Source organism: Pelobates fuscus, chromosome 9, assembly GCF_036172605.1.
Source record: "Pelobates fuscus isolate aPelFus1 chromosome 9, aPelFus1.pri, whole genome shotgun sequence".
NCBI classification, from domain to species: Eukaryota; Metazoa; Chordata; class Amphibia; order Anura; family Pelobatidae; genus Pelobates; species Pelobates fuscus.
In genome coordinates this window covers 17,837,953-17,860,217 of record NC_086325.1, presented here as the reverse complement: position 1 = coordinate 17,860,217, position 22,265 = coordinate 17,837,953, and the positions used below count along the sequence as shown (strand labels likewise).

The 22,265-nt window shown below is 43.7% G+C and overlaps 2 protein-coding genes and 1 pseudogene across 4 annotated transcripts in view; 2 read left to right on the top strand and 1 right to left on the bottom strand.

The window, feature by feature from the left end:
• The first annotated feature begins 1,043 nt into the window (after nucleotides 1-1,043).
• Nucleotides 1,044-1,697, top strand: LOC134573603 (mesenteric estrogen-dependent adipogenesis protein-like; annotated as a pseudogene).
• A 2,225-nt stretch (nucleotides 1,698-3,922) lies between these two features.
• On the bottom strand, nucleotides 3,923-16,183 carry GNL1 (G protein nucleolar 1 (putative)). 2 transcript variants are annotated; one of them, XM_063431338.1, is made up of 13 exons: nucleotides 16,046-16,183; nucleotides 14,356-14,579; nucleotides 13,829-13,997; nucleotides 13,549-13,685; nucleotides 9,794-9,945; nucleotides 9,413-9,484; nucleotides 9,095-9,302; nucleotides 8,872-8,967; nucleotides 6,460-6,648; nucleotides 6,122-6,300; nucleotides 5,430-5,580; nucleotides 5,200-5,340; nucleotides 3,923-5,102 (listed from the first exon to the last, which is right to left on the bottom strand). In XM_063431338.1, exons 2-13 carry the CDS (start codon nucleotides 14,426-14,428, stop codon nucleotides 4,837-4,839), a joined length of 1,833 nt encoding a protein of 610 aa, XP_063287408.1. In that variant the 5' UTR covers nucleotides 14,429-14,579; nucleotides 16,046-16,183; the 3' UTR covers nucleotides 3,923-4,836. The 2 variants fall into 2 exon arrangements, with proteins under 2 accessions (XP_063287408.1, XP_063287410.1); XM_063431340.1 differs by lacking the exon at nucleotides 16,046-16,183 and adding an exon at nucleotides 14,874-14,947.
• A 286-nt stretch (nucleotides 16,184-16,469) lies between these two features.
• Nucleotides 16,470-22,265, top strand: part of ABCF1 (ATP binding cassette subfamily F member 1) — a 41,539-nt gene continuing 35,743 nt past the window's right edge. For both annotated transcript variants that reach the window (XM_063431337.1, XM_063431336.1), the window contains exons 1-2: nucleotides 16,470-16,651; nucleotides 17,994-18,040. In XM_063431337.1, the coding sequence (XP_063287407.1) occupies nucleotides 16,594-16,651; nucleotides 17,994-18,040 (105 nt within the window). In that variant the 5' untranslated portion in view covers nucleotides 16,470-16,593. The remainder of the gene's footprint in view (nucleotides 16,652-17,993; nucleotides 18,041-22,265) is intronic.

Sequence of the window (22,265 nt, the reverse complement as noted above, 5' to 3'; positions counted from 1 at the left end):
AAGCTGTATTCATAAAAATGGTACCAGGTCCCATAAAAAAAAAATTTCAGCTGAAGTGGTTAACACAGTAAAGGAGTTTAAGCATGCGTGGGATAGGCATAAGGCTATCCTAGCTATAAGATAAGGCCAGGGACTAATGAAAGTATTTAGAAAACTGGGCAGACTAGATGGGCCGAATGGTTCTTATCTGCTGTCACATTCTATGTTTCATTAAAATCTACTAGCACTATCTCGCATATTCAAAGTTTTTAAATTTTTATTGTTTATGTTGATACCGTTGGCTGAACGCTCCAGCGGGGTAGGAAGTAATAACGGCACAAAGACGAGTTCTGAATAACCAAAAATAACAAATATACACACACACACACACACGCAACGGAGAGCATCAATGATCTTCTTTTACGAATCCAAACTCTTTTCGTTAAAACGCGTTATAATATCACCGTTTCAGTCCATTAATCTGGACTTTCATCATCAGGACAACCAGCAATATTTAGATGCACATTTAGATAACCCAGGAAAACACATCGTACACAAGAGAGAGGCCCCCATCCTTCTAATGAGTGACAGATTGTGATATATATATATATATATATATATAAACAAAAATAAAACACAGATCATAAAGCAATAATGTGCAAAACAGCATAGAACAGGGAAAGGAGAGGCTGAGTGATTACTGTAGAAAAGACAAAACATTATATTTGCAGCATTAGTAACAGGATACATTATTTTCTACTTTGTATACAGCGCTCCCTCTAGTATTCGTTTTTGTAGCTGATCCCGCATTGAAACAGTTTTAAAAGCAAATGATGTCATAATTACCCCATCCAGACAGGCAGGGAGTGCGACATGACCCACCGTACCACTTTCCCTATTCTTGGAGGAATGTAGAGAAACAGCTGTCAAGACTCTCCCACAGTGCCACTACAACAAGTTTGTAGAGTCAACCTATAACAACAGTCGTATAGCTTGCACTCAGTTTATTTCACTCACACTGCTCATCAGCTGGTTCACCAAACTCTTTGGCATTAACTTTAGCCATGGCTGGCGCAGACCCTACAAGAGGACGTAAAGCCCAGGGGAGGCTTTTAAGTATCACCTCCCTTAAGACAATGGACTGTGTATCCTTCGACCTGCTTCAATCTACAGAGAATTGCCAGATAGCCATCGTGCCTCTGAAACTCTTGCTGGAGCTGCAGCCACAGTACCGGAGACTGGAGGACAATACTTTGACATCGGTCAATCACGTTGGGGGCTATCATATAATCAGTGGCGAGTATTCCGACATAGACGGGCGATAATGCAAGATCATCAATTACATCGAGAGGAAGGTCAACCTAAATAGTCATTTTGACTACAAAGATTACAGAGAAACAATTCTTGGAAAAGCAATCTTGTTCATAACCAGCGCAAAAAAGACCTACTCCAGCCCGGTCAAAACGTTCGCCATTATTGTAAACACTCATCACCCGCAAATAAAGGCACAGATGGAAGATGGCATGGATTATGTCTTTTCACCCGTGATGGGAGAAAACTACCAAAAACGGTTCGAATTCCAAAATGCTGTCAAAGATCATCTTTCAAACACAGGATTTGATTTAATGGATCCAACACTTTTGTTTTTGTATCCGTTCAAACTGGATGGGTCTATGGACTTTTTTTCCCATCTTCTAGGTCAGAGTAAAAAGACATGACAAGTGGATGGGACTGTCCTGAACAGCTCCAGCCAAGAGAGAGCGAGTTAAAATGTTCCTTTACAAAATATGCAATCCTCAACTTTGCAAGGGAAGCATCAGTGGTCGTAGGCTCCTTGGATGCCATTTGTGAAGACCCATTTTAGGTACCAGAACACATTTAACCTCATAAACCGACATTTTATGACATAATAAATATATGTATATACTCAAATAGCAGCTTTATGTATATGTACTGAGGCAGCATTAGTTTAGCCACAATTTATTAACAAATTTTATAGTGATGTTAGAATTATCCCTTATTAAGTGTATACGGTAGAGCAGTGAGGTCACAAAGATCACAATGAATGTAACAAAGTCAAAAAGACAGTAATGCTTCAATTATAATTGCTATAAACAGCTCCCACCCATCTATCCACCCTAATACCCAAATATGTCCCGTCTAGGCCCCTCATCATTGAGGGTGGCAGAGATCTAATAAACTAGACATTAACCTGTACAGTTACATATTTACATATTTGTAACAAAATGACTGCAACATAAAGTATATCTTAACAGGTTTCCCATCAAATGTATCCCAATTTCTTAACTGTGCTCATTTAAATTGCATGTTTTACACTAAGATCTTGCTTAAGCATGCAGAATGGAGAGTCTACACCCGGAGAGTATGACTCCAATGAGAGATAATGTGACAGTCAGAACTATGCAAACTATGATCATCTCACTCACACAATTGGATTAGCTAAATGGTCAACTTTTGGGAATTCCCAGTTAAGTCCAAAAGAGCCAAATTGAAAGAATTCCCCAAGTCAGCGATGTTGTAGATCAGCTTTTTTTTACCTACAATTTGCAGTTGCCAGTTAGAGAATAACCAAGTACGTTAGACAGGCTCAGGACAAGCGCGCACACATTCACATAGAATAACAGTCTTCGTAAATACAAGAAATAAAAACCGCCTCCGGAATCATTAAATAGAATTATATTTATTTTGTATACAGCAAAATAGACATCTGAAGCAAAGGGGAGGGAGAGGCCATCATGCCTGAAAAGCAAAGGTCAGGAGCAGGGAAGGACCTGCTCTTCAAAAAAAAAGCACAGATTTATTTTGTTCTCAGCTGATTGTAGCAGTTTGCTGGATATTGAGAAATGTAGTCCCTCCCTCTCAGCTAAGTACAGCATTTATTTATATCCCAACAGGATTAGAATCCCTGCCAATACCTGGCCCACTCGGACAGGACTGCGGAATGTCAACAGGTTTATTGAACAGTTCGTCAAACGTCCCCAAATCTGACGCACAAAAGAGAAAACACTAAACCACAAATGGTAAAGTTTACTCCAAAATAGCTTCACTGGAAAAATTCTGAAACACAGAAATGGGTTTTGTTTTGTTTTTTTTTTGCTAAAAATTGTGGCACACATTTTTTTTTTATGTATATTATATTTTTTTGTTTTCAATATACATTCAATTCTCCTTAGTATCTGCTTTAGTGAACAGATACTTTTTTTTTTCAATAATTGGTCAGATTTTGAAATTGTAGTTTCAGATTTATCTGGCGCTATGGTCCCCTTTCAATGTGTCATATTTTATGAAATGTTATAGCTGGAAAAGCCAAAGAGGGATTCCCTGGATAGTGAATTAGGTGGAATTCACAAAAAAAAAATTGCAATACTTTGACCAAAATTGCAGATTTAGGAATAAAGTAGAATTTGTTCAGCTGAGCGATTAATGCAGATTTTGTTTTCAATTCAAGGTTTAGCATATAAACCTCGCAATGCCAATATCAAGAATGGCCTTTTACCAGGAAATAAAAAAATGGGGGTGGGAATGAAGCTAAAAATTAAAATGGAAAACATGAGTGACGTGGAATTCCAATGCTGGAGGGGGCAAAACTTTACACACAATCCAAACACACTTACACTACATACAGCTGACGCACACACACACACACACTACATAGTCACCACACACACACTCTGGCGGGCAGAGGATGAGACCAATTAAGGCCTCAATGTAATATGTTTGAATAAGATTTTCAAGTTATTCAAACCTTTCCCAATGGTTTATCTACACAAGATAAACAGATTTAAATAATTTGACAAGCTTTTCAAAACAAATATTAAAATCGAGGTCTAAATCTGAATGGAAAACAGAGGAAAAAGATTGTTAAACAGAGTTAATGTTTCTTTTCTAGATAAACCTTTTTCCATCTGAATTTAACTATCCAGGGCCGGTGCCCCAACATGAAATTAGTTTGTGGGTGAGGACATGTATAGTGTCAGGACAGACTGAGCTACTGCTTTACTCCTTTGGACAAATCATTTTAGACAAAATAAGGGCAGATAGAAGGATAGTGGGAATGATTGGAATCCCCTGCTAATCACACGTCAGGCATGAGCTTAGAGAAAACTCTGCATTCTCAGCCAATCACAGCCCTACTCAGAATGATAGCATCACACGATCACCTCAATTACACAGCAAATACATTTTTCACACGCCAAACCTTAAACAAGAGGGTTTTCATCATCAGCCATTTGAAATCTGTGGCTAGATTAGGGAAGTTGCTGGAGAAATGGGAGAAGGAAGAGTTGTAATACAGCAGGAATCTCATTTCATACAGGAACCATTTCTAAGAGCCCACCCAGGGCAACTGGACCACCATCTGACATTTTATATTGTGACCTTTCTAGATTTGGAGATATTGTAACAGATTGAAATGGTGTCATTGCTCCTGGAAACCTAACCTCCTGCATCCCCTCCAAAACAAAGCTACATGTCTTTTCCATGTTTTAATGGACTGGAAGTCTTCACTCAAAAAGAACTGGGTAATCCCTTAACACTGGTCCGCTTAGGAACGACTGCTCTAGAGAACCGAGCTTCTCACTTGCTTTGAGCTCTCCTCTCAGATCATGTCCGGCAAAAATCACTCTCAGTTTAGGTCAGCCAAGTAGAGTGTAAGCAGAACATACCGAGTAATGACTGCTCACTCAGACACTGAGCTCGGAACGTCAGCCATTTTAACGGAGACCAAGCCTAACTCATGAAAGGATAATACGCAAGGGAAATAACATGAATGGGCGCAGAAAAACTGCCTCTTAACAAAGCATGAACCCATATACTTAATCCCTCCCCATGCCAAATTTAACATTCGTCTTCCCCCAGGAGGGCAAAAGGGTTTGAATCAGACATTTTGCTTTTTCCAGCTTTCTTAGAATGAGATGGTGTTGGGGTTTCTTCTTCATCCTCCTCTTCATCAGCATCGTGGTCTCGTTCCTCTGTTTCCTCTCCAGAACTGGAGATCTCCTCCTCCTCCTCTTCTCCACCCGAAGACAAGTCATCATTTGGGTGGCCCTGGGCCTGAATATGGGCTACAATTTCCAGAGTCTCTGGATGCTGCTCCCAGGACTCTGAGAGGAGAAGGGTGAGTTTTAAACAGACAAGTGGGTACAGAATAAAGATAAAAAGAGGATATAGGGGCAAGTGGGGAGGGTATGTTACCATTACCTTTCTGCTGGGTGTACCCCGGAGGCCTCATACACATGCAAAGTCTCCCGTCCACAGCAAGCCGCAAGATGCTGTTAGCTGCTCTGTACGTGTCACTGCGAGCAGCCTTCGCAGTTTTATACCCTCGTTTATCAGCCCAAGCTAAGAGGAAAAAGATTCAGAATGAGAGAAATCCCTTTGTGACCAATAACCCACAAAGAACACATTTAAGATTTAAATCAGTCACTCACCCTCACAAATATCCCAGGCAGTCCAACCATTCTTTACCCCGTTGGGTTGTGAAAGCTTGAGAAGCTGTGGGACGGCTATTCGGCAGGACAGGTATCCCACTGACGTATAGGGCTCCTGAATCTGAGCGATTGGATATATCCCAGCAAGAAGCTGTTCGAGAGAAGATGAATCAAAACTCAGAGCGAAAACATACAAAATAAATACACACACACACACACACACACACACACACACTTACAGTCAATGCAGATCATTAAAGATAAGCTATCTGCCTATTCTGTCATATTGAGAAATAATACTAAACAAATAAAATACAGTCTTGTGGCACTTTGGACACCATATTTAGTAAGATCATCTATGCCAAATGCAAACGTGTGTGTACGTGGGAGTGGGGCAAATGACATGCGCACACAGGGTATATTATATGCGCAACCAAGCACCCTGCATGTGGGGCGGTGGCATACTGTACATTCCGTACTCTACAGCCTAATCCAACCTTAAAAAGCATGGTTCATTGCACACTTCTAAAATCACACAGCGGGTCTCTGCGACTAAATTCCACTAATCAATAGAAGGTCACGTTTTTATCAGCTCCCACAAAGAGCGTGAACATTTTCAATGCGGAGACAGATGTCATTAACTGCTCACAGAACAAAATTTTCCTATTGTATTGCTTTCAATGTACACTTACCTGTTGTTGCTTGTCAACGAGAGATGGGAAGATGAGTCCAGGACAATCACAGAGGCGTACGGTAGGTGTCAGAAAGTAGGTCTGGAAGTATTTGGTGTGTCCTGGAGTCCGTGAAACACTAACAATCTTCCGACCCACAAGCCCATTTATTATGGATGACTTACCTACGTTGGGGAATCCTGTGGAGTAAGGACAGAGCACAGGAGAGTATTAGAATAGAATTTAAAGGCAGAGTTTAGAAAAAGGATACTGAAACTTATATGAAGGATGTAGACTTTACGGTTTGCTCCAAGGAATAAAAGAAAAGGAATTGAGAAATCTTAGCAGACCCATCTCACCCACACAGCCAATGCTCAGCACCCCATCTTTGTAGAGCTCTCGGCTGGGTGTTCCCAATTCTGCTTCGGAGATCTGCTGGGAGAGGACGGCGTCTCCTGAATCCACTATACTTTCCGCCCGGTCGTTGGCAGGGTTACACAGCACTGCAGAGTCTCTTTCTATTTTCCTTCGCCAACTTGTGAGGTCAACTGCAGGTGGGAACAGGTAAAGGTGAGAAAGAGGGGAGAGGTGATTATAGAAAAGAAGACAAGAAGAAAAAAAATAGATATAATATGTTACAACACGTGAGCATCAAAATCCAAACATTATCATGTTTCTTACGTAACAGCAAAAAAAAAAAAAAAAAGTCTAGCTAATATAATTTGTGTTTTCACCATGTTAAATTTATTGAGGAGCTTCTATTCGGATTTTGTGGGTGTCTGTGTAAAATCCGATTTCTTTTTCCTAAGAATTACTGATCTTGACTGTCATTCGTCACAAACACACACACTTACATACAAACAGTATCTCACAAAATTGAGTATAAACACCTCACATTTTTGTAAATATTTTATTATATCTTTTCACGTGACAACACTGAAGAAATGACACACTGCTACAATGTAAAGTAGTAAGTGTACAGCCTGTGTAACAGTGTAAATTTGCTGTCCCCTCAAAATAACTCAACACAGCCATTAATGTCTAAACCGTTGGCAACAAAAGTGAGTACGCCCCCTAAGTGGAAATGTCCAAATTGGGCCCAAAGTGTCAATATTTTGTGTGGCCACCATTATTTTCCAGCACTGCCTTAGCCCTCATGGGCATGAAGTTCTCCAGAGCTTCACAGGTTGCCACTGGAGTCCTCTTCCACTGTGAATGTTAGAGACCGTGTGCTCCCCCAACTTCCGTTTGAGGATGTCCCACAGACGCTTAATACGGTTTAGGTCTGGAGACATGCTTGGCCAGTCCATCATCTATACCTGTACCTACTTTAGCAAGGCAGTGGTCATCTTGGAGGTGTGTTTTGGGTCATTATCATGTTGGAATACTGCCCTGCGGCCCAGTCTCCGAAGGGAGGGGTTCATGCTCTGCTTCAGTATGTCACAGTACATGTTGGCATTCGTGGTTCCCACAATGAACTGGAGCTCTCCAGTGCTGGCAGCACTCATGCAGGCCCAGAACATAACACTCCCACCACCATGCTTGACTGTAGGCAAGACACACTTGTCTTTGTACTCCTCACTTGGTTGCCGCCACATGCTTGACACTATCGGAACCAAATAAGTTTATCTTGGTCTCATCGGACCACAGGACATGGTTCCAGTAATCCATGTCCTTAGTCTGCTTGTCTTCAGCAAACTGTTTGCAGGCTTTCTTGTGCATCATCTTTAGCAGATGCTTCTTTCTGGGATGACAGTCATGCAGACCAATTTGATGCAGTGTGCGGCGTATGATCTGAGCATTGACAGGCTGACCCCCCACCCCTTCAACCTCTGCAGCAATGCTGGCAGCACTCATACGTCTATTTCCCAAAGACAACCTCTAAATATGACGTTGAGTATGTGCACTCAACTTCTTTGGTCGACCATGGCGAGACACGTTTTGAATGGAACCTGTCCTGTACAAAGGGTTTATGGTATTGCCCACCGTGCTGCACCTTAGTTTCAGAGTCTTGGCAATCTTCTTATACCCTTTATATAGAGCAACAATTCTTTTTTTCAGATCTTTGCCACGAGGTGCCATGTTGAGCTTCCAGTGACCAGTATGAGAGAGTGTGAGAGCGATAACACAAAATTTAACACACCTGCTCCCCATTCACACCTTAGTAACACTAATGAGTCACATGACACCGGGGAGAGAAATGGCTAATTGGGCCCAATGTGGACATTTCCACTTAGGGGTATACTCACTTTTGTTGCCAACGGTTCAGACATTAATGGCTCTCTGTTGAGTTATTTTGAGGGGACAGCTAATTTACCCTGTTATACAGGCGGTACACTTACTACTTTAAATTGTCATTTCTTCAGTGTTGTCACATGAAAAGATATAATAAAATATTTACAAAAATCTGAAGGGTGTACTCACTTTTGTGAGATACTGTACATATACATTAGGCGAGTTATGTTAAAGAGAAGGGGAAACATAAAATTTTGTATACAAATAGTTATACAAGCTAATTAAAAAGAGTGTCGCAATTCCAGCAATGCAAAAAGTTGTGAATATGTGCGTAATACCAAAACAAACAAACACCTGCCTTGTACTAAAAGATAATTTGCATGAAATGCCATGCCTGTGTAATTTCAGCACATACAATAATGAATAACATGAGTTAAACTACTTTCACACACCATGCTCTTTATCTCACAACATGACACCTCTTAATGAGAAGATGGAATGCTGAAAGAGAGCTTCTGATATTTGGATCATAGTACCTTTCCCAGCTGTGATGACTTCACAAGCTCGCAAGAGCTGATTGGGGCCCAATGCGCTGCTCCACACCCTACGTCTCTTCCTACGCTTTTTGAATACTGGAAAAAAAACAAAAAAAAAACACAAGCAATCAGAAATCTTGTCTAGACAAATCTTAATCAATTGTTCTGTGGATAATGCCAAAGACCTAGCCCTACCCATCATACCACACACACACACACACACCTGAAGAGGGGTCCTGCTCATCCTCAGGGTGCCGGGGGTAGGATGTAAAGCAAACCACGTGGACTTCGGGGAACTTTGTTTGGAAATAATGTTTCCAGGCTACAACCAAGGATGGTGGGCACAGATCAGTCTTATTGAGGACGAGGATCAGAGACCTCCCCAGATCTTTAGTGACGTAGTCATAGAGGGCAGGAGAGAAATGCAGCACCTGACAGAGATATTAAATATTATAATACAGTTCCAAGGCAAGATGCACACAGCGTACAAACTTTATAACTCAAAAGGAAAGCACTAAATAAGTATCAGAGTAATAGTTACCGGGTGTCTGATGTCTGTTATAAGCAATATAACATCTGACATCTCTAGAACTCTCCATAGCTGGCGCCACGTCTGAAATACCAAGTGAGAGATGAGTAAAGAATCGCAACTAAGAATAGATGGAGGACATATTGCAATATTTTTCAAGGATGGGGGGGTGGTATGGAATGGCACGGTAAAAAAAAAAAAAAAGAATTTTAGAACTCTATACACAAGTCATATCACACATAGAATTCCCTATGGAAAGCCTCCAGACGGCAGTAGGATTATGATGGCAAGCTATTAAAAGAGACAACATGTTGATGCAGATTAATGTCACAGTGGATGAAATCTAACCAGAGCAGCTTGCTCCAAACAGTTTGGGTAAAGCTGGTGTCTCACCTCCAGGTTGTGATCGAAGTAACTCAGTTCTCTAGGACTGTGGTTCTCATAGATCTTCTGTAAATATTCCCTGAAAGCCTTCTCCTCCTGGGACAGCACGGCTTCCTTACTCATCTCGTAACCCCAGGCCGGCCTTTTTGGAAAATCGAGAACTGTTATAGGGAAATAAAAATGTTTTTTTTGTGAAATATAGTACAGTGGCAAAACATTTTTGTTTGTGTTCATGCAAAACTACCCCTGCTAGAAAAGAAAAAATAAGGCAACAGAACTTCTTAACGAAGAAGTGATGAAAATATGGTTTGTGAATTGTAGTATGCATACACATATAAAGATCTACACCAGGGGTGCCCAAAAGGTAAATCCTCAGGCGTTTTCACTAAAGGCATTCTAAAGGCATGCAAAGCATCAAGGGAGCTGTAGTCCAACAACATCTGAGGATCTACCTATTGGCACCCCTGATCTATGCAATATATACAATATTAAAGGGACACTATAGTCACCAGAACAACTACAGCTTATTGTATTTGTTCTGGTGAGTAGAATCATTCCCTTCAGGCTTCTTGCTGTAAACACTGCCTTTTTAGAGAAAATGCAGTGTTTACATTACAGCCTAGTGATAACTTCACTGGCCACTCCTCAGATGGCTGTTACAGATCCTTCTTGGGTCATGGCTGCCTAATATGCATCCAAACATTCAGTGTCTCCTCCCTCTGCATGCAGACACTGAACTTTCCTCATAGAGATTCATTGATTCAATTCATCTCTATGAGGAGATGCTGATTGGCCAGGGCTGTGTTTGAATCATGCTGGCTCTGCCCCGATCTGCCTCTTTGTCAGTCTCAGCCAATCCTATGGGGAAGCACTGTGATTGGATCAGGCTACCACTTCTGATGATATCAGCAGACTGCTTGTTTTTCTGAGTCAAACAGCATGCAGGGTTACAGCTTCAGACTTGAATACAGTAAGATTTCTATATTTATGGAGGCATGTGGGGCTAGATGATGGTTTTAAAACCATGTTTGTGTTCCTGAACCTATAGTGATCCTTTAACATTCTTTATAAATTCTTTATTTATAAAGATTTTGATTTTTAGGGGGTAAGGGTACAGAAGAGAAACAGGAAGTAGACAGTTACGATTTAGTTCATACAGCATTTGCTTTTCCTTTCGCACCATTTTTCAATACATTTGATTACATCATTTTTTCTAGGTGTTTGCGTTATTTGTTTATTTATCAAGTGCTTTCTTTTTATTCTGCAGGTTAGTTCAGTAGTCTACTGGTTGGGGTGGGATACAGAAAGAAAAGGGGAAGGATGCCCTGTTGAATTGCCCTTTTGTGGTTATTCTGGTGTAGTATCCTCTTACTAGGCTTTGGGTCAGGTTTGTCGTGTACCTTTCGGTTGTGTGAATATGCGGGTTGGTGGTTTGGGTTTTTGGGTTGCAGCACTTCTCTTTGGCATCTGTGGGTGTGGGTGTGGGGGGGTTGGGGGCGTGTGCATGATGTTTGTTTGTCCCTTCGTCGCTTGTGAAGCATTTTGATTGGTGTGTGTGTAGTCTGTGGTGTTGTTTAGTCGTGTGTGTGGGTGTTAGCTTGTATTGGAGTTTCGATCTGGAGTGTGTTGTTATTTCTGTGTGTGTCCTGTGGGATATGCTGTGTTGCCTGATCCCTTTCGGTTAGTGGGTGGCTGTTGTCTGTGTTCACTGTGTGATCTTTTCCATGAGTTCATCTACTCACCCTTTTGTTATCGTAGTCCTGAAGTGAGTTTACCCCTTGTTATTTTCTGCGTGTTTTCGGGTGTCGGTTGTGATTAGTTAATCTTTCTCTGTGGGGGTGATTTGTGTGCTGTATGATTGGTGGGTTAGGTTGTTCTTTGAGGGGTGTGTTATGAGGTGGCCCTTGTCGTGCGGTAGGTTTGTATGTTGCGCCCTCGTGTGAGGTTTGTCCCCCCTTGTTATTTAAGGTAGGTTCGGGAATTCGTAGAACCAAGGGTCCCAAATCTTATTGAAGTGTTTAGTTGTGTCGTGAATTAGGGCGGACATTTCGTCCATTTTAATTTTGTCTTTGATTTTCCACTTGATTGTGTCTATTGCTGGCATGTCCGGACTTCCCCATTTTTCTGCAATTGCTCTTCTTGTGGCTAGAGCAATTTTGGCAATAAGTTTGTTTTGGGCCCTTGGAGTGCCTGCCAGGGGTTTGGACAAGAGCCATATCCATGGGTCAAGTGGTATGTTTGTATGCAAGACCTGTGATACCATAGATGCTATTTGGTGCCATAGCTGCGCTGTGTGGGGACACTTCCACCACATGTGGAGGTACGTTCCCTTCTGTCCGCAGCCCTTCCAGCATGAGTCATTGTCTGACCTGCCCATCTGTTTGAGTTTTAGAGGGGTGAGGTACCATCTCATGAGCGTCTTGTAAGCTTGTTCTTTATGTTTAACGCATATTGAGATGGTGGCTGTGGCTTCCCATATATCGGCCCATATATGTCCCTCTCCCAAGCCGACACGTATGTGAGTGCTCCGTCTTTAACGTGTTGTATTATGTGTGAGTATATCTCTGAAATTTGGCCTTTGCGTGCTGGTGTTTGTAGGCATTGTTTTTCAAAAAGCGTCTTCGCTCTGGTCCCTCCTGTGACATTGTCGGTGTTTCCAGAAAGCTTTTTATTTGTAAGTGGCGGAACATGTCAAAGGTGCGAAAAGGGGTGGTTTGTGGGAGTTCTGTGAATGGGATCGGTTGGCCATCTTTATAGAAGTGGTATAGCCGCCTAGTGAGGTCATTATCTTCTAAGCGAGTGAAATCTTTGGGTGCCATGCCCGGGGGGAATTGTGTGCCTTTAACATTCTTTACAATAGTATTGTGCATATAGGAATAGCAATGAGTAATGAAAAGAAAAATGCAATGAGCAAAGTCAGATTTTTCATGGGATTAATGTAAATCTATTTTAAGCCATTTACCATGTTATTAAATGAAAAAGAGTAAAGTGGCAAGATTGATGTGTAAAATACATTGTAAATGGAGGTTTGAAAGCATTTGTGAGGTATATATTTTGACTGCGGTCCCTGCAGTTCTTTGTGCGTTTTCGCAACGTAGACTATGTAAAAAAACAGAACTTGTTAAGCTGAACATTAAAACTGCAGCAAAACCAATAAATCAGACAGAATAATCACTTGAAGTAAAGATTGTTAAAAAAGTGAAAGTAGTTGAACCATTAGAATACGAGGACTAGTGGAGTGTAAAATAAAAACTAACAAGGTATGCATGCGGTTTCAATAGTCACTGTATTTATAGTCGAATTGTCAATGTGTATGTGCAATAAGATGCCAGGAAAGTCTTTTGTGTGTCTCGCAAGATCATGCATATTCCCATCATCTCCCAGAAATGGCAGGATGAGGTAACGGAGGCAATCCATAGTGTCACATCTAGGCATACATCAGCTCCCACATGAGACAAATTATATATATATATTTTTTTTCTTTTTCTTTTTTTAATTGCAAAAAAAATGGAACAAAAATGTTTACAAAATCCAAATGTAATAAGAATCTATCATTATGAAAAAAAAAAAAAGGGGTATGTCTTGACAAAATGCACTGATGTAAAGCAAACATTAATAGTTTGGATACAATCCGCAAGACTTTTTGTCAAGTTAAATGAAAGGATTTAGCTCGTCCCCTCTCCCTTTCAGGTATGCAACAGATATTAAATATACCCCCAGATGTGGCGATGAGATAAGGATCAGCTATTTTGCACAAGACTTACCAGACCCCGGTCTGTAGATTTTCTCTATATCAACTTCTAGTTCAGCCTCGGATACGGGCTCCAGGATCTTTTCTTGAGCGATTCTCTTCCTACGCTCAATTTCTTCCTTACTGTCTCTGTCAAAGTGAAGTCTGTACCTGCAATACACAAAGTACCCACAGGGGGTCAAGCTCACCTGAATACATAAAGAGAAGACAAACTCTAAAGGCTGACACTACGACTGGAAAACCTATGAGAAATATTATTACACAAACACTGCCATTGTTATTCCTCTTCACACCTATTTGGGTCATATCCTTTCTCTCCAGGTCGGACTATATGGGGTTGTTGATTGACGCGTCGGACTTGGGGTCTGATACTTTCGCTGTCTGATGTATCAGTGTTCTCCTGACCCCGCTCTCTGCTCTCACTTCGACTGTTTGACTCTGATCGACCGGCCTCTAATGGTCCTGTGAAGAAGAAACAACGAGAGTGGATGATTATTAACCCTTAAACGACCAATGACTTTACCAACATCCAAAAAATATGGAGCCCTAAGACATGTGCAAACAAGAAATGTCCTGATTATTTAGTACTCTCCATACTACACTGAAAGATAAAACACATCAACACAGACTGTCCAACGGCTAGACGGTTATGATAATATTACGCAAACATTTGTAACCTAAAATCAAAAACGGTTACTGCTTAGAACCTGTACTTACAGATAGACAAGGATTGAATGGCAATTTGGATAAAAGTAGAAAATTCAGGAATATAACAGACATAACATTCTTTTGCACGTCAGAAGTGGAAAATAGCAATCACCTCTCTTCCGTTCCCGCTTGTCTTGGAGCTGTCTCTTTTTCTGCTTGGTACTGAATGGCTTCTTACGCGGCATTTCATTGACGCACAGATTCAGCCGGCGACCAGGTAATATCACAGACCCTATCCGCTGTTATCATAAGCCACGCCACACACTTAAACTGACTTAGGATAGCTTTCTTGCCAGTCCAGCCGCACCGCAAAGTGACTCAGTACTATGAGCGATCCTGCAATACAAAAACACAGGCGTTATTGGAAACACAGACAGTATTGGAAACACACACAGACATTATGTGACAGCCAGTACAGCCTCCATACTGCCAGCATCCCCACCGGCTCAGGTAACACAGGGATACTACCAGCCCATAGTGATGGCCCCAGTCACTGCTGGCTGTAATTATACTCTGAGCCATGGCTGAGGCCCCTCCACCCAACCCCCTCCCAGGAGGCTCCTTACACAGTACAGAGGGCAGGCCAGGGATCTCTGCCTATGGAGGGCCTGGTCACAGGAGGCTCCTTACACAGCACAGAGGGCAGGCCAGGGGTCTCTGCCTATGGAGGGCCTGGTCACAGGAGGCTCCTTACACAGCACAGAGGGCAGGCCAGGGGTCTCTGCCTATGGAGGGCCTGGTCACAGGAGGCTCCTTACACAGCACAGAGGGCAGGCCAGGGGTCTCTGCCTATGGAGGGCCTGGTCACAGGAGGCTCCTTACACAGCACAGAGGGCAGGCCAGGGGTCTCTGCCTATGGAGGGCCTGGTCACAGGTTACAGGAGGCTCCTTACACAGCACAGAGGGACAGCCAGGGATCTCTGCCTATAGAGGGCCTGGTCACAGGTTACAGGAGGCTCCTTACACAGCACAGAGGGCAGGCCAGGGACCTCTGCCTATGGAGGGCCTGCTCACAGGTTACAGGAGGCTCCTTTCACAGCACAGAGGGCAGGCCAGGGGTCTCTGCCTATGTAGGGCCTGGTCACAGGTCACAGGAGGCTCCATACACAGCACAGAGGGCAGGCCAGGGATCTCTGCCTATGGAGGGCCTGGTCACAGGTTACAGGAGGCTCCTTACACAGCACAGAGGGCAGGGCAGGGATCTCTGCCTATGGAGGGCCTGGTCACAGGAGGCTCCTTACACAGCACAGAGGGTAGGCCAGGGGTCTCTGCCTATGGAGGGCCTGGTCACAGGTTGCAGGAGGCTCCTTACACAGCACAGAAGGCCGGCCAGGGATCTCTGCCTATGGAGGGCCTGGTCACAGGTTACAGGAGGCTCCTTACACAGCACAGAGGGCAGGCCAGGGACCTCTGCCTATGGAGGGCCTGCTCACAGGTTACAGGAGGCTCCTTACACAGCACAGAGGGCATGCCAGGGGTCTCTGCCTATGGAGGGCCTGGTCACAGGTCACAGGAGGCTCCTTACACAGCACAGAGGGCAGGCCAGGTTCTCTGCCTATGGAGGGCCTGGTCACAGGTTACAGGAGGCTCCTTACACAGCACAGAGGGCAGGCCAGGGGTCTCTGCCTATGGAGGGCCTGGTCACAGGTTACAGAAGGCTCCTTACACAGCACAGAGGGCAGGCCAGGGGTCTCTGCCTATGGAGGGCCTGGTCACAGGTTACAGGAGGCTCCTTACACAGCACAGAGGGCAGGCCAGGGGTCTCTGCCTATGGAGGGCTCTGGGAAGCTGCCATCACTGACCCTCCTGTCTGGAAGGAAACACAATGTGCCTCTGTCAGCCTTCTAAGCAGTTAAGGGCCCCTCTGTGCGTTCCAACTAAAGTAACCAATCACAGAGCAGCATGAGTGTCAGGCCTCCTTCTAGTATCGGACTGAGCCAATAGAAAGCAGGATTAATCGTACGTCTGCGTTTCAAGACTCTTTCTGGACAAACAGACATTGACGTTTCTGTTTCAGCCAATAACAAGTGAGCGTTTTGATTCACGCCTCGATTGCACGACGAACGTCGACCAATAGAACGTCAAGGTGCGTTTCACGCCTCACTCCCATTAGTCTGTCGGGCGCAGCCAGTGAGTCCCTGCGCACGCGCGTCACACCCTGCTCAGCCAATGGAATAGCTCGTTTCATTACGCTGCGCCGCGCAGTCTGTGACGGGGATTCTGATTAGCCGGTGAGGCTGCTGGGGGCGTGGTTACCGACGGACTCTGTTCGCCGGGTTCAGCACAGTCTCTGCGCCACGTGAGGGTCGGGAACGGGCAGTGACGTCACTCAGACAGGACTCTCATCAACATGCCGCGAGGGAAGCAGGAGCTGGAGGACGAGGAGGAGAAAGTGAAGGAGACCTCAGGTGAGAGAACCATTACAGTATGGGCGGAACCATTATTACAATATGGGATGGGGGGGAGCCATTATACCAGTATGGGGGGGGGACACACACCATTATTACAATATGGGGGGGGGGGGAACCATAATACCAGTATGTGGGGGGAACCATTATACCAGTATGGGGGGGACCATTATTACAATATGGGGGGGGGAGGCACACACCATTATTACAATATGGGGGGGAACCATAATACCAGTATGTGGGGGGGGGCGGGGGGGAAACCATTATACCAGTATGGGGGGGGACCATTATTACAATATAGGGGACACACACACACCATTATTACAATGGGGGGGAACCATTATACCAGTATGGGGGGGACCATTATTACAATATAGGGGACACACACACACCATTATTACAATGGGGGGGGAACCATTATACCAGTATGGGGGGGACCATTATTACAATATGGGGGGGGACGGGACACACACCACACACCATTATTACAATATGGGGGGAAACCATTATACCAGTATGGGGGGGACTATTATTACAGTATGGGGACGACATTATTACAATAGGGGGGGGGGGGGCACACCATTATACCAGTATGGGGGGGAACCATTATTACAATATGGGGGGAACCATTATACCAGTATGGGCGGAACCATTATACCAGTATGGGGGGGACCATTATACCAGTTTGGGGGGGACCATTATACCAGTATGGGCGGAACCATTATTACAGTATGGGCGGAACCATTATTACAATATGGGGGGGGACCATTATTACCGTATGGGGGGACCATTATTACAGTATGGAGGGGACCATTCTTACAATAGGGGGGGACGACGACACCATTATTACAGTATGGGGGGGACCATTCTTACAATAGGGGACGACGACACCATTATAACAGTATGGGGGGACTAGAGTATGATAATAGGGAGTACAGACAGTATGGGGGGATAGAGTATGATATAGGGGGTAGAGTATTATAATGGGGGTACAGGCAGTATGGGGGGTAAAGCATTCTAATTGGGGTCATGGCAGGTTGAGGGTGTAATTGACTGACTATAATATAGGGAGCGGAGGTAGGGTTGGGAAATTTCTGGGTTTCAGTGGGAGAAATTGATCAACTAAAAGCATGGCTCAATCTAAATATGGGGAAAGGTCTACAGTCAGGGAATTCTGGTGCAACCTGGTGACTAGGCAAAAAAACAAGATCAGGGTGTTTTTTTTTGTATTTTTTAAACGGTCTCCCTGGTCCAGCTGACTCAGCCTCTCTTTTTTTGTACTATTCTCTATGATAACAATGTCCTGTTTGCTGTAACTGCATGTTTGTCTTTTATCTCGCAGAGAAAGTGGTGAAGAAAGGCAAAAAGGACAAGAAAGTAAAGAAATCGGTAATGACAGCTTTCTATCCCTTGTTGTTAGACTTCACACAATGCTTTCTGTCCTTGTGGTTTCCCTGCCCTTGTCACGTTTTGTTAATAAATTATTGCGTATAAAGTTGGGTATGTCGATATCCCAGCTCCGTTATGTCTGTGTTGCGTATAAAGTTGGGTATGTTGATATCCCAGCTCTGTTATGTCTGTGTTGCGTATAAAGTTGGGCATGTTGATATCCCAGCTCCATTATGTCTGTGTTGCGTATAAAGTTGGGCATGTTGATATCCCAGCTCCATTATGTCTGTTTTGCGTATAAAGTTGGGTATGTTGATATCCCAGCTCCATTATGTCTGTTTTGCGTATAAAGTTGGGTATGTTGATATCCCAGCTCCGTTATGTCTGTGTTGCGTATAAAGTTGGGTATGTTGATATCCCAGCTCCGTTATGTCTGTGTTGCATATAAAGTTGGGCATGTTGATATCCTAGCTCCATTATGTCTGTTTTGCGTATAAAGTTGGGTATGTTGATATCCCAGCTCCGTTATGTCTGTGTTGCGTATAAAGTTGGGTATGTTGATATCCCAGCTCCGTTATGTCTGTGTTGCGTATAAAGTTGGGTATGTTGATATCCCAGCTCCGTTATGTCAAAATAGAGTAATGTGTATAACAAGGTGCTAAAATCATGTATAGAAATTTCAGTAAATTAGCTTTTTTCCACACTATGCATCCTTTCATACACTATATAAACAATAACAGACCATTTGTTTTTTTTAGTCCCTAATGTATTGCACTATACAGCCCTCTTTTGTTTTGGTCTCTGAGAGCAACACAAAGACAACCGTCGGAGGGAAGGAGTCATCCAGGCAAGACTCTAAAGAATTTATTTAGAGCCACATTTTGGGCTGTGGTTTATGTGAGCTGGCACTTTGGGAAGTTCCAACACAAAGTGTATCTATTATATATTAGACCATCTGCACTGTTTTGTGTTTTGTCCTTGAGGTTTACGTATTTTTGTTGATCTGTACATACTGTTAAGTATCATCTGAGTAGATCAAAGAGGGTTCCACCTTCAAAATCATTATTTAACTTGTAAGCACTCCATTAACAAACAGTTCTTTTTATAAATTCTAACCCCACCAAAGGTTCCATAGACTCGCCGGAATCTACACCAAACTCTGCAGGCAGTTGGGAAAGGATTGTAAGACTTGGAGTGTGACACGACTGATAGTCTGATCCTAGTTTAGACCAGTGCTTGAGGTGACCGCAGTAATGGGAAATTGCAGTTTTTTTGGATGCAGTACTTGTGTTACATGATCTGCATGTTAGTTACACATTCTTCAATATAATACAATTATCAAAGGGTTCTGGAAAGTGATGGTAAAATTCTGAGCAACAAATTACTGTCTTTCTGTAATACTATTAACGTTTATATATACGGAAGTCATCTAAAAGTGTGTTTTTCATAGTAAAATTCTGCTCATTTTGCCAAAATTTCTATTTTAGCACTCCTCCAAATTATCAGTGGCGAAATAATTCTCTCACTTTTCTGTCTGGAAATGGGAAAATAAATATAAATCCGTTGCATTTCTGAAAAATGTAAATACACTGCTCAAACAAATAAAGGGAACACAAAAATAACACATCCTAGATCTGAATGAATTAAATATTCTTCTGAAATACTTTGTTCTTTACATAGTTGAATGTGCTGACAACAAAATCACACAAAAATTAAAAAATGGAAATCAAATTTTTCAACCCATGGAGGTCTGGATTTGGAGACACACTCAAAATTAAAGTGGAAAAACACACTACAGGCTGATCCAACTTTGATGTAATGTCCTTAAAACAAGTCAAAATGAGTCTCAGTAGTGTGTGTGGCCTCCACGTGCCTGTATGACCTCCCTACAATGCCTGTGCATGCTCCTGATGAGGTGGCGGATGGTCTTCTGAGGGATCTCCTCCCAGACCTGGACTAAAGCATCTGCCAACTCCTGGACAGTCTGTGGTGCAACGTGACGTTGGTGGATGGAGCGAGACATGATGTCCCATATGTGCTCAATTAGATTCAGGTCTGGGGAACGGGCGGGCCAGTCCATAGCATCAATGCCTTCGTCTTGCAGGAACTGCTGACACACTCCAGCCACATGAGGTCTAGCATTGTCTTGCATTAGGAGGAACCCAGGGCCAACCGCACCAGCATATGGTCTCACAAGGGGTTTTAGGATCTCATCTCGGTATCTAATGGCAGTCAGGCTTCCTCTGGCGAGCACATGGAGGGCTGTGCGGCCCCCCAAAGAAATGCCACCCCACACCATTACTGACCCACTGCCAAACCGGTCACGTTGGAGGATGTTGCAGGCAGCAGAACGTTCTCCACGGCGTCTCCAGACTATGTCACGTCTGTCACATGTGCTCAGTGTGAACCTGTTTTTATCTGTGAAGAGCACATGGCGCCAGTGGCGAATTTACCAATCTTGGTGCTCTCTGGCAAATGCCAAACGTCCTGCACCGTGTTGGGCTGTAAGCACAACTCCCACCTGTGGACGTCGGGCCCTCATACCACCCTCATGGAGTCTGTTTCTGACCGTTTGAGCAGACACATGCACATTTGTGGCCTGCTGGAGGTCATTTTACAGGGCTCTGGCAGTGCTCCTCCTGTTCCTCTTTGCACAAAAGCGGAGGTAACGGTCCTGCTGCTGGGTTGTGGCTCTCCTTCTCGCCACAGCTCACATTGATGAGCCATCCTGGATGAGCTGCACTACCTGAGCCACTTGTGTGGGTTGTAGACTCCGTCTCATGCTACCACTAGAGTGAAAGCACTGCCAGCATTCAAAAGTGACCAAAACATCAGCCAGGAAGCATAGGAACTGAGAAGTGGTCTGTGGTCACCACCTGCAGAACCACTCCTTTATTGGGGGTGTCTTGCTAATTGCCTATAATTTCCACCTGTTGTCTATCCCATTTGCACAACAGCATGTGAAACTGATTGTCACTCAGTGTTGCTTCCTAAGTGGACAGTTTGATTTCACAGAAGTGTGATTGACTTGGAGTAACATTGTGTTGTTCCCTTTATTTTTTTGAGCAGTGTATTATTTTTATTTTTTTTGTAATTCTTTATTTTTGTTGTGCATGTTATAACAAATGGGCTTGCACAGCCACGACAGCATGGGCAAGTACATTAATGACAGTAGAGAAAGACATCATCATGGCATATGTAAACCAGCACAAATTTTTAAGGGAGACAGTAGATTACAATAGGTTAGTGCGCAAATACAAGACATGCCTACCTACTGGGTATGTTAATGGATTCAGACAGTGTGCTATACTCAGGGGCCCAGCTCAGTAGCATGTTAGGGCTACACATTATTCATTGTATAGAGTAGTGAGAGCTATACAGTCCTGTATAGCAGCCTCCGGTTCGAGTTGTTCATGCACAGATTGGGTCACACGTCAGAGTTTAGAATGTGCTAAAACAGTTGTTTTACTGGGTATGTGTCTATGGTTCGATGTAGAACTGACTGTATAATTAACAAATATTAATAATAGATAAACAATGTTTAAGCCATGCATGTAGTTGTGTGTCAGTTAACGCATGTAGTCATTTCTAGTCAAGTAATTAGGCTAGTGCAGTGTAGCTTTTCGTACCTACAGTTGTGTTTGAGCCCTCGAACGTCTCTTCACAGGTAGCCCTTCATGTGCAACTAGGTACATATGCCATTTTATGGGCAGCAAGAGCCCAGTGTGGGCTGGTGTGTCATGGTTGATGGAAGTCCCCTAACCTAGGGGGACACGGGGGGGGGGGGGGGGAGGGGGAGATGCTATTGCTTATGTCCGAAGTGGCTGTCGTGGGTGTTATGCGTGGCGACTCCTGTTTAGTGCGGGGGCCCGCTTGATGCGTGTTGGGTGTGCCGGTTGGGGTCCTATTAGTAGGTGTCTGTTGGGGGGATTGTCGGTGGGTGGTCGTCTCGTGCCTGTCGCCTCTATGGCAGGTGTATAAAAGGGAAAAGGTAACATAGAAAATAAACTTAAACAGAGCATGTGATCGGTGGGGAAACAAATGTGAGTTATAAGAACTTAGTATCTTAAACTTGACAGTTTATTAGGGTATCCTGCGGGTTGGTGCAGTCCTTTCAGGTCGGGGCTTCTGGTTGTGTGCCCCCTCTGGGTGTGAAGGTCATGTCTTTCTCCGGATCCCAGGTGTGTGAGGTAGAGGGGGTTGTCGCTGTCGCCACTGCCGTGGG

Bases quoted from the DNA above. Each gene is read 5' to 3' on its own strand.
- GNL1 (XM_063431338.1), bottom strand. From the start codon at position 14,428: ATGCCGCGTAAGAAGCCATTCAGTACCAAGCAGAAAAAGAGACAGCTC. The intron at 9,303-9,412 runs GTAACTATTACT...TATCTCTGTCAG, and splicing joins TAACAGACATCAGACACCCG to GTGCTGCATTTCTCTCCTGC. The intron at 5,103-5,199 runs GTAATGGTAACA...TTCTCCTCTCAG, and splicing joins GGGGTACACCCAGCAGAAAG to AGTCCTGGGAGCAGCATCCA.